Here is a 12,605-nt window from a genome sequence, read left to right as displayed (position 1 = left end):
TCAAATGTTCTACCACTCATTTCAAACAAAAACAATAAACTGCCCCTGAATCTAGTTCCCCCTTCAACTATTGCCCATCTTTATGCTCTCCTTTACAGCCAACCTTTTCAAGAGGTGTCTGCACCTGCTGTCTCCATTCTCACTTCTCCATTTTTTCCTTCATTTTCAATTCTGTTTGTTCCCGTACTCAAACTATGTCATTTTTGTTACTACTACTAATAATAAGGCAAGTACTGTGTAGTACCAGTTGTGTCTTTAGCACTGTCTAAGGCCTTTACAGTTACTTCTTTTTAAGTTATTGAATCCTCATATCAATCTTTTGAGGTAGGGCCTATTATTATTCCATTTTACTGATGACACTGAGCTAAATAACTTGTACAAGGTCTTTAAAAGCCTGTTGTAGTCATGATTTGAATCTAGAGTCTCCCAGCGAGCTCTTAGATTTTATTTTGCTAAATCCCATAGTCAGTTCTCTGTACTTACCTTACTTTATCTCTCAGCAAAGCATTTTCTTAACTTCTCTGAAACTTCACTTTCCTGTCTCACCAGCTTTTCCTTCTCAATTCCTTTCCTGATTCTTTTTCCTCTTCCCAAACTTTAAGCATTACGTGCTCCAGGATTTAGCCATCTGATCTCTTCTGTCTTCCAGTTATGTTTTTCCTAAGCCCATGAATCAAAATACTGTGTCCAGTATTCAAACTCCCCCTTGAACTGCAAGTTCATCATAGCCATCAGTACTGAATTCTTCACTTGGATATCTAATGAGTAGCTCTAGCCTAATAGGAACAACCTTTACTCTTCCAGTCTTTGTAAATGGTGTCACCATTCACCCAGACAAAAAACCTGAAGACCACTCACATCCCATGTCAGTAAGTCCTATCAGCTTCATCTTCATAAGTAAACCCCTAGTCTTTCTACTTCTCATCACATGTTTTTAACCACCATTGGCTCATTCCCCATCTTTCCTGACTATTACACTAGTCTTCTAATTCATCTTCAGCTGTTCTCTTCTCTTTTGATCTATTTACCCCTTCCTTCTGCTCAGCACTCTCATTGTTTTCCATCACACTTGAAATCTAAACTCTAATGTGGTTTATAAGCCCTTGTGTGTAAGGGCTCTCCTCTGTCTCTCCATCTTTATCTCCTGCATTTTAATCTTGTTGTCCTACTCTAGTCTTGTGGATCTTCTTGTTGAATACAGCAAAGGCATTTTCATCTTAGGCCTTTTTATACTCGATATTTGCTTTGCCTAGGATACTTTCTGCAGGAATTTTACATTGCTTGCTTTCTTTTTCATTCAGGTTTTTGCCAGATGCCATCTCTTCAGAGACACTTTGCCTAACCAGTTTTTTGACAGCGTACTCTGTGCCCTTTTCCTGCCTTATTTTCTTCAGAGAGCTTTTCATCAGCTTACTGTTCAGTTACCTGTCTTCACCACTGAAATAAGAGCAAAGGGTTTGTTGTCCCATTCAGTGCCTTTCCTCTCTTACAGTGGCATTCAATAAATAGTTGTTGGATAAAGTGAAAGAATGAGTACTTTAAAACTGCATTCCATGAGTCCACTCTTTCTTTCCTCGCCTCACACCTACTCCATCTTTCTCTGTTTCATTTTAGTCTTTAATCACTTGTTTTGTTTCCATGAGATGAAACATAATATTCTGGGGATGGGGTGGAGGGGTGGTTAGTAGTACGAGTAGTAGTAGTAATATATTCAAATTTTATAATGGATGTGTTTGCTCTACAAGGCGTTTTGTGTGGAACTTCTTCCGCTTGGAGAATGAACATCTAAATAACTGTGGTGAATTCCGTGCTGTGCGGGACATTTCTGTAGCCCCACTAAATGCAGATGATCAGACACTCCTAGAGCAGATGATGGATCAGGATGATGGAGTACGAAACCGCCAAAAGAATCGGTCATGGAAGAACAACCAGAGCATATCCCTGCGCCGGCCTCGCCTTGCTTCTCAGTATGTATAGCTTCCACTTCTGTAAGGCATATTTCCTTTGGTTTTTGACAGCAGATAATACTTACACTAAGAAACTATTAGACTGAACCAAATGAAATTGCTTTCAACCATTACTCACCTACAAAAAATACTAATACATGACTATTACTATTCATATTACTATTGGTGGCTCAAGCCTATAATCCTAACTACTTGGGAGGCAAAGATTGGGAGGATCGTGGTTCAAGATCAACCCAAGCAAAAAGCTCATGAGTCCCCCATTTCAACCAATGGCTGCCAATCACTGGGCACAGTGGCATGCACCTGTCATCCTAGCTATACATGGAAGCACAAATAGGAGAATTGTGATCTAGGCAGCCCTGGGCATAATGAGACCCTATCTAAAAAATAATCAGTGCAAAAAGGGCTAGTGACATGGCTCAAGTGGTAGAGTGCCTGCCTTGTAAGTGCAAGGCCCTGAGTTCAAACCCCTGTACTGCCAAAATAATAAAATAATAGTAATAAGCAACAGTTTCATATGATCCAGCTTATAGAATGCTGCCGTAATACATAGAGTAAATGTCATTAATGCATTACCTATTAATTGGGTATTAAAAAGTACACTGGGGAAAATTCATTAGAGAATGATTTACTTGAGTGTTTTGTATGCAAATCTTCAATTTATAATCTGTAGGAATCCTGTCATCTGTGTAACCTTGGCCAAATCCCTTAATTTTTCTGTATTGTCCCTCTTCTAGAAATTGGGATTAGTATGGTTCCTGCTCATAGAGTAATTAAGAGGATTAAATTCATTATTACATCAAGTTATACCAGTTTCTCTACAGAAAGAGCTTGATAAGTATTGAATATTATTAAATACTTACAATGACGTTTTTATCAGTTATTGACTTTGTATATTCCTAAAAATAAAAGTAAATGATGACTGCATTTGAAATTTAGAGACAGTAGATAGCCCAGCAGGTTGGAATGAAAGAGGAGTACTTAAGTTGAACATCAAGTTTTCTGAAGGACAACAAAGTGCTGGAATAGGCTAGAGGCTTAGTAAATATTATAAAGGTGGAAATGAGGGGCAGAAAGAAAACCATGTGGCTAGAACTGTAGTGAGAAAAATTTAGTTGAGTAGATGAAGTATCATTCGCAAAAACTTAAAAGTGCAAGCTTTGGTAGAGCATTTAAGGTCCTGCGTTCAATCCCCAGTACAGGGGGGAGAAAAAAGAAGTGTGAGCTTGATCTTGTAGGCAGGAAAGCGTTTTAATGACACTGTGCAAGATATATTAGGAAAGGGAAATTAAAGGCCAGAAGACCAACCAGAAGGTGATTACAAATATTTTAAACTGTGGGACTGTGAAAATTCAGACTCGGACACTTAAAGTAAACCAAATGTAAGGAAACATTTTAAAGGCAGTAAAAAACAGGAGGTGGCTAATAGTAATCCACTGGGCACAGGAAATAGAATAGAACTTTTCATAGCTTTAAGGAAGAGATTTAGAAATTCTGTGAAAAGAAGGTGGAGGAGAGAAAAGCAGCAAGAACTGAGTCTTGGACAAGAGAAAAAATAATAAATAAGAAGGGTCAGGAATGGTTAGGATGGTCAGTAGAAGAGCATCAAAGGTACTTGTAGCAGAGTTTAAAGAAGCTGGGGTGGGGAAGACATGTGGCAAGATAAGTGCTACAAAGGGCTGTGAGAAAATGGAGGCCCTTTGTAGTTTGCAGTCTTGGAGCTCCTGATTTTGAAAGTGTAATCCTTACTAGTTACCAGCAGGTGGCAGTCTAAACACACTTTTGGTTTCAGAAAAGAGGCTCTCCTGCAATTCAGGTGTTCACTAGAAAAATTCTGGGAAACTAGACTGCAGCCAGAGGAAGGCATTTAGAATAGAGCAGGTTATGTGCACCTGAGAGCATGGGGGATCTAAATGAGATCTGAGTCTGAGCTTTGACTTTATGATTCATGCAACCTCTAGCACATCCTTAACCTTTTTGAATGTCAGCTTCCCCCTCTGTCAAGTAGGAATAATGATTCCTATTTCGTGAAGTACTGCTTTCACCTAATGAAGCTCATGAGTTGCAGAGTATTTTTAACATTACCTAATCTTTTAGGTACCTAGGTACCCATCTTTTATCCAGTGCAAGAACCTCTTCCATAGCATCCTGAATAGATAATCATTTTGTGCTGACAATCAGTAGTGATAATGAAGTTTATAACTATATGAGGTACCTGTTGGATAGTTACTATGGTAGGTAGGTTCTGTTGGGCTGAAATATGCTTCATTATGACGAAACTATCACTTTACCAGTTTGATCCCCATTGGGCTCTCATATAACTTGTAGCTCTCTGAAGATGCACACCTGTCAGACCTCTCCTTTGGTCTTCTGTTTGCTCACACTCCTATTTTTTGAGACATATTTCAAATGGTATTATTTCTCTCTTCCTCATCATAGTTCCTTATTTTTGCTTAATGCCTTATTGATTCTTTTTATATCCATTTTCTTATTTGATTGGTATGCACACTGTCCATGAATTGAAAGGGATAGTAAATTAAATAGATATTTCTTCTTTACACAGATAGAAATGGGCACTGGAGATATATTGTAAACCAAAGTCAGTACTCAAACTTGGATCTTCTTATTCCATATTACTATTCTGTCTGTTAAGTATGACCTTCTGTTGTTGTTCTTACTTCCCGTTAGTGTTTTTCCAATAATACCTGAAATTGAATATGAAACTCCAGGAATAGTCCATCACATGCAGTGGATAGTGATTGTTTAACATGTACGTTTAATGGTGGTTAAGATCGGAATTGTACCTAATACTGTGTATATGCTTGTATTTTAGTAATGGACTAAGTACTTTTTTTTTTCCTCTTATTACCACTAGATCCAAGGCTCGTGACACTAAGGTATTAATAGAAGACACAGATGATGAAGCTAACACTTGAATTCTCTGAAGTCTAGATTAACATCCTTGGTTTTCCTACTCTACGATTCTTTCTTCGACCAACGCAACCTCTAGTACCTTTTTCCAACCGAAAAACAGGAGAAAACACATAACACATTTTCCGAGCTCTTCCACATCGGATCCTATGGACTCCAACAAGCTCACTGTGTTTCTTTTCTTTTCTTCTGGTTTGATCTTAATTTTCTATTTTTAAAACAAATGCTTCATTTTGCCAATCAGAGGACATTTTAAGGAACAAAAACAATAGTAACTTTTGGATTGTTTACAATCACAAGGACACAGATACCTATGAGGATGAAGAACAGGCATTGAAAGGACCCTCTGATGGGATGGTACCGAGATATCTCGGCTTCTGCTTGGCCCGGTTTTGACTGGTTGAAACCGGACATTGGTTTTTAAATTTTTTGTCAGTTTATGTGGAGAATTTTTTCCTTTCCTTCATACCCAGCGCAAAGGCACTGGCTGCACTTGCAGGAAAAGTGCAACTTAGAGCAGTACCTTCATTCACGAAGCTACTTTTTAATTTGATGTAACTTTTCTTATTTTGGGGAGGGTTGCTGGGTGGGCGGGAAATATGATGTATTTGTTACATATGGTTTTCTCATTATTTATGAAACTTAACCATAAAAGAATGATATAACTCCTGTGCAATGATGTGATAACAGTGAAAGAAGATGGGGAAAACTAATGTTGGATGGCATTTATGACGGTCAGTCCCACATACCTCTTTCAGGAGACAACTTGTACCAGTTTGACTTCTTCTCTTCTTTTTAATTTGAAGCCAAAGTTGTATTACTATATTTTATGTTGCTGCTGCTTTAGAGTCCTGAGCATCTCTCATAGCAAGGCATCCCACACACTTCCACGCAACTGGGTAAACTTCATGTAAGATGTTCTGATACTTTCTTCAAAATGGACGTGGGATACATTTGCCCATATTCCAGCCATAACGACTGAAGTTATTATGCCGGATTATGCTTCAGTATGTAAGGGAATTGTAGTGTACTCTTTACTTACTCTGACCTGAAAGACAGAACTATTTCAGAGACTCTTCACAGCCTTACTACTTTCTCCTCTGGTCTCACCCACCTTAGCCAGAATTTGATCACGTTAAAAGTTCATTGTGAGGAAACCATATTTTTCTGAGCATGTAGAACAAGTTCTTCTTCCTTCATATTACATTGATACAGAAGGCCTAGTCAGCCATTTCTCTCTTTAAAAGATGAACGTTGGATTTTATGCCCTTCATACTAGAAGCCTGTATTTAAAATGTTGGGGTCTAAACCTGGCCATACATAGAAAAGTACATTTCTTTAAAATTTCAGACTATTATGCTCTATATATAATGCTCACTTTCACTTTCTTGTCTCATTCTCTTTCTTCCTAAGTTCTCCATTAAATTTAGCATTTCAGGGATGGAGGTGTTGCTCAGTGGTTGGAATACTTGCCTAGCAAGCTTGAGACCCCGAGTTTGATCTCCAGCACCACACACACACACACACACACACACACACACACACACACACACACAGAGAGACAGACAGACACACAAAGGCACTTTATTATCTAACAAAATTAATAGAAATACTAGGAAAAAATAAAGTGTTAAATGTTTTAATGCCCCCCAAGACCCAGGTGAAAATTCCAAAATCAACCTCAGTAAATTCATGAAAGTAAATTTGTCCCTCTCCTCTTCCCCTAGTACTGGGGCTTGAACTTGAGGCTTTTGTGCTTGCCAGGCAGGCACTCTATCACTTGAGCCTTGCCTGCAGCCCTTTTTGTTTTTTGTTATTTTTCAAATAGTCTTGTATGCCCCAGCCAACCTGGACCTCAATCCTCCTTTTTATGCTTCCCACCTAGATGGAATGACAGGCACACATCACTGCACCTAGCTTTTTATGGAGATGGGATTTTGCAGACTTTTTTTTTTGCCGGAGCTGGCCTCAAACAGTGATCCTCTCAGTCTCTGCTTTCTGAGTAACTGAGATTACAGGCATGAAGCCACCACATCTGGCTACTTCTGGGTTGTTTTGTTTTTATTTTGTTTTCCTTAACTTTAGACAAAGGATCAAACAAGTAGAAAGGCAGCTGTTAGTTAAAACTTGCTTTTTCTTAAAAACATAAGATTACTACCCTTTAACTCACCCCTTTTGTCATCAACCCTTCCCCTATATATCATAGATCTTTTACTCATCCCTGTCATAATTCTAGTAGGCTATATCAAAGTTACTGTTACTACCAAAATTCTACCAGTTAACTAACAAATCTTTCAAAAGGAGTTTCTTCCTTCTCTATTCTGATAAGCTTTCAATATTTGTTCTCTGAGTCAAGTTTTTTTTTTTTCTGAAAAACATACAACCTTTTGACTCTGTTGGACTTTTGTATTTTGCCAAGCATGTCCCTTTTCCCAAAACAGAAGAGGATATGCTTATTTTTTTTTTAACTTTAGAGTCCTTATGATAAATCAGTGGTAGCAATTTAGTGATCCTTAGTAAATTAAAGGTTGCATTATTTCTACTTAGGAATTTTTTCCTAACCTGTTTTTTATACTTCAAAACTGTGCAGGGGGCGTTATCACTGATCTATCAAGCAATAGCAGTAATTACTACTGACTATATGGAGAAGTACAGTCATTTCTTGTCCAAATAAAATAGGTGGTTCTGTGTATCGAGCGATTTGAATTGTCAGCTTCGTTCTCTGTTAGTAAATTTGGATTGTAACACACAGAAAATCTTAGTTATCCTTTGGTATTTCAATTCCCAGTGTTTTTTACCTCAGTGTATAAATGGCCAGTTTGGTTTTTCTCCACCTGTTAGGAGTCCAGGCCCCAAACAGTATTAATTTTTCATAGGTAATACAGTTATAGAATGTATTCCTTTTCTGATGTGCTTTTCCTGTTGGCAAAAACCACTAACAAATAAGGCTTATAAACTTTCAGCTTAGCATGACAGATGCTTTTCTATGTGTGCAAACACCACAGCTTTTATTTCCTGTTAAAGCTGTAAAGAGAAAAGAGTACTTTTCCTCATCAGAAGTGTTTGGGAGGCAAAGTATATACATTTAATTTTTTCCTTCAGAAAGGCAATGGTCATTTGTCTTTTCTCAATTTTATATGCCCTAGCACTTGTGGGTGTTACGTGCTACCTAAAATCTTATCGGAGACTGCTGTACACCAAAATTTTCAATAGAACTTTTAAAATGAGTATCAGGAGAGTCATTTTACAAGTTTAACCAAAAGTAAAATGTCATCTGATTTTTGGGTTAGACATTCTGGTGTTATTTTTATTTGAGAACCACTTAGTTTTTAAAATCAGTTAAAATACTCCCCCAAAGGAAGAAAGAAAGTATGAACAATGGAATAAAATTCAGTTTTTAACTTTATGATAGTATGGAAAGTTTTGATATACATAGAGAAGTTAAAAGACAAAAGTTTATTTGCTATGCACCTAACCTTAAGGCTGCCTATCCCATTCATTGAATAATGAAGATTTCCTTTCTTACAGTGAGAATGAAATGATCAAAGGATGAGTCACCATTCATTAGCTTATAGTGCTTATTTGTAAAATTAGAAAGAAGCTGAAGCCTCATGTGCAGGTTTCCTTTCTAGCTCTTTTTCATTAAACCCCTGAGGCAAACTGCTTCACTTCAGATTCAGAAGCCAGCAACTCAGCAGTAACATGCATGAACCCTCACATAAGGAAAATGAGACCCAATCCTAAGGATCCATGACTCCCCAATATTCTCAGCATGAGATTTTGTCTATTTTAACTGAGCTCTTACTAGAAGTAATTTGTTCATACATGGTATCTTTCCACTATGGTTTGACCAAAGTATATTCACCACTAGAGAAAGCAGTCCACCAATTTCTGAACAGGTGCAATAAGGCAAGTAAGAATAATGCTAGGCCATACTGACAGCAGATTAACAGGCATTTAGCTGAAGAGTAATCAAATAATTTTGAAGATAGCAGAGAACACACTGAACCTTGGCAGCAGAAGCAGGGCGATTGGGAAAGTGTGTGCTTGATGGCATGCAGGTGATGCTCCTCCACCCCTCTCAGTAGTTACTGTTGCTGGGAAGAGCTGCCTGTATGTTTTGTCATTTTGCCCTCTACTTTGCATTATTCAGGAAATTGGTTTTTACTCCCAAATGTCATTTTCTAAGCATTGACTAGAAAAATTTCTATTCTTAAGGGAAAGAATATAGAAAATAACCCTATCCATGACATTATTTTATTCAGAAACTTAGGATTCTCTGAAATGATTATTCTTACATTCCTAAATGAATACCAGGTTATTGTTTTTTCAGTAGTTTGCATGGAATTTACCTAATTCTCAAAAAATAAGTGCTTCTTGCCTTATAACATTTGGACTTTAAAAAATTAAGATAGCTTCTTAAATTAAAAAATAATCATGTTGAATTTCTGGCTTTTTCAACTACAAAAATCACCATACATTTCTCAAATCTAATTAAGAAGCCAGTGTCGTTAACAGTTAGGTCTGTAGGGACCAGGTCAAAATAGAAGTTCTGGTAGAACTTGAAAAAGTTAGGTAATGAAGAATGAATCACATCCACTTAACTCATTTTTTTTTTCTGATTGGTAATTTTTTTTTTGTATTCACCAAAGCAAGAAGAATTGAAACTTTTCTAAATTACAAATATATTTCTACATTTCATATCAATCTTGATTCTAAATCTTAAAAGTTCCCAACTTTATGCATGAAGTGTATTACCATGTTAGAGCACATGGTCGTGTGGGATAGAGTGGATTATATTACAGCCATGTTACAAATCAGTCTAACCAGTATCAACCACACTGCCCACCATATACTAAAAAGCAAAAGACTCTCATCAGGTTTAGAAGAGCTAGAGTTAAACAAGACAAGAAGTTTGCCTGGTGATGGAGAAGAGCCAACTGATTGGTATGGCTTATATGATGCCTTATATGAATTGTCAAAACTCATGATACTGAGTGTCCCCTCTAAGACGGCTTTCCAGAATATATTTTCTTACTTATGGTGAAAGAGGAAGTAAGAGGGAAAAGGTGAGAATTTCCCCCTGAAGCAAGGAGAATCATTATACTTTCAACTGAAACATGTTTCCTGTAGTAAACCTTTGGTTTATTTTATTATTAAATCAATGCCACCTTCATTTTTTTGTGTGGTGCCATCCACCTAAGTTGGACAATCAAATAACCTGTTGTTTGCCTTGGATTCAGTATGTCTGCTAATTACAGTCTCATACACCTTCAAATGAGGTACTGTACTAAACTTCACTATATTCCTTATCCTCTACCACCACACATCAGAGGACAGACTGCAGTACTACTGGAAGGATGAGGACTTTCAGAAAGAGCAAGGATTTTATCTCACTGTCCCCTGATCTTTATCTCTGAAGTCCCTGCCTGCACTTCCCCAATTGTCCATAGCAATGCCAGTGCCAGAGTGGTGGGAATAGGGAGAAAGTTGTGGGAACTCCCTAAAGAGTAATTGTTCATGGCATTGTTATTCTTTTGAACTGTAAAGTAAAATTGTGAGCCACTCACATTTCAGTTGCAGAAAGAACAAAATTCTTAAGCTTTATCACATTGTGAAGAGTAATTTCTTGCCATTTTCTGAATTAGCACAGAAGCTTGTATCAGTGAAGAATATTTAGGAGGGAATTAAAGTGCAAATGTATGTTTCTTTTCAAACCCTCTCCCTCTACTTGTGTTTCCTTCACACCCATCCCCCTCCACACTGTGTTGGTCAAATAATACTATACTATGATACCCTGAGCTATAGTTGTCAAAGTAACTATGGATTGTGACTAGTCCTTTGTGGGTGATTATTTCTTTCCCTCTTTTTTCCTCCCTTGCTTGCTTTCTTCCTTTCCACGCTAGTTGATGGAAAAGGTGACGTCAAGGAATTGATGCTTGCTGGGACTCATGTTGTATCTGTGACTATGCTATTAGCTGTCTCCTTTTTCCTTCTTAAATGGGTAGAATTTCTTATGTCATGTGGAGTTCCCTTCTTGATAAGTAGGCTAAAATGCACAATGTGGTACTGTTTTATAGTTTGTAGATGGTTGTATAAAGCAAAAGTTAATGTGGTTATGTGTTTTTAAAAGAAAATAAGTGATTGGTTACAAAACTCTGTCCTTTTTTCATTATTACAAGCTCTCTGTTTTCCTACAGTTTGCTGACTCTTTGTCACTAGTGAATGGTTTGTGTCACTATATGTTTTTCTCTCTGGATTTCTTGGATTCCTGAACATGGTTCTAGGACTAACTTGTACATGGGTTTAGCACAAACAGACTACAAAGTAAATATTTTAAATTATTTTACTAAATTAAAAAATAATCTTAAATGGCCTTTTTTTCTTTAGGAAATACATGAGGTGTGACTCTAATGGAATAGATGTAGCAAGTCCTTTTTCTTGTTTTTTTAAACTCACAGAATTTAAGATATTAGGTGAAATGATAAGTGTAATGACATGTTGAGGAGCTGAACACTACTTACTGTTGCTACGTGTTCGTGCCATGTGGGAGCACAGCATTTCCTGCTGAATTCCTGGGCTAATTATAGTACTCCTTATATCCATCTAGGAAAATTTACAAAATTAATTGCCCCTAAGATGAAAATACCTAAAATGAATAGAGAAAATTTATTGGCATAAATAAATTGAAAGCTTTTTATTTATTATTATTTTTTATTTTAATGCCGTAAGTTCTGTTCTTACGCTTTCTAGGTAGGCTAACTAAACAAGCATGTGATAAGATGGCGTTTTCACACCAAAATCAGGGTAGGCCGTACATATATATGAACACCCTTTCTATAGTCTGATAACATGTAACTCAACATTTGTATGCCTATAGGCATACATTTTCCAAAATGCAGTTAATTGTGGATTAACGAGCCATCTCCATTTCATTATGAAGACCTAAAGCAGCTAAGTCTAAAATCCCAGGTGACTTTAGAAGCTTACTCTCTCTTATCCATTGTAGACAAATCCAGAATCCTTGGACTTTTAATAATTTGTACCTTTTAATGGTTAATATTTGTTAGAGCTTTTTTGAAGGTTATGACAATAATGACCAGCCTTATACTTCCTGATTCACTTCTAGTTTCTAACCTTTTCCTTTAAGGGGATTGTAGAGTTCTTGTATTTTTTTAAAGATTAATTTCTATGTGTTTGTTGAGCCCCTATCATGTGCTAGGCATTACTTTAAATACTTAGTTTTAGTTGAAGTTGGTTTCATTGTCCATAATTTTATGGCAACAGGGAAAGTAATAAAATTATTTCTAAACTTTTTCTGAAGCTACTGGCAAAAAAGCCATCCTCCTATAGCACCCCAAGGTAAGGTGATTTTTTACTATCTCAAGTTAGAGGTGACTTCACCCCTTCTTGGTAGATATTAAAGCCTATTTTGGTTTCTTCATGGGTTTTTTGGTTTTTTGTTTTGGGAGTTTGGGAGGTGGGGTCTTGCTGCATAGTATAAGCTGATGTTGAACTCATAATCTTCCTACCTCAGCCTCCTGAGTCTTGGGATTACAAGTATATACAACCACACCCAGCAACTTTTTTCATTGTGTTTTTGTTTTTTTTTTCCTGGTTTCTTACTCGTTTTATAAAAATAAAAAGTGGTGGGAAGAACAAGATGCTGGCTAAGATCCTCCAATGACTGTCTCTCCACAGACGCAC

At 37.0% G+C, this 12,605-nt stretch overlaps 1 protein-coding gene across 1 annotated transcript in view; it reads left to right on the top strand.

Annotated features, from left to right (window-relative positions):
- The window catches only part of Xpr1 (xenotropic and polytropic retrovirus receptor 1), a 172,434-nt gene extending 161,164 nt beyond the window's left edge, over positions 1 to 11,270 (top strand). The window contains exons 14-15 of the mRNA XM_020165078.2: positions 1,746 to 1,967; positions 4,843 to 11,270. Coding sequence (XP_020020667.2) covers positions 1,746 to 1,967; positions 4,843 to 4,903 — 283 coding nt within the window. The 3' untranslated portion in view covers positions 4,904 to 11,270. The remainder of the gene's footprint in view (positions 1 to 1,745; positions 1,968 to 4,842) is intronic.
- Positions 11,271 to 12,605: the final 1,335 nt, after the last annotated feature.

Source organism: Castor canadensis, chromosome 11, assembly GCF_047511655.1.
Source record: "Castor canadensis chromosome 11, mCasCan1.hap1v2, whole genome shotgun sequence".
Classification (NCBI taxonomy): domain Eukaryota; kingdom Metazoa; phylum Chordata; class Mammalia; order Rodentia; family Castoridae; genus Castor; species Castor canadensis.
Note: the sequence above shows the minus strand (reverse complement) of the source record. Positions and strands in the feature narration are given on the sequence as shown.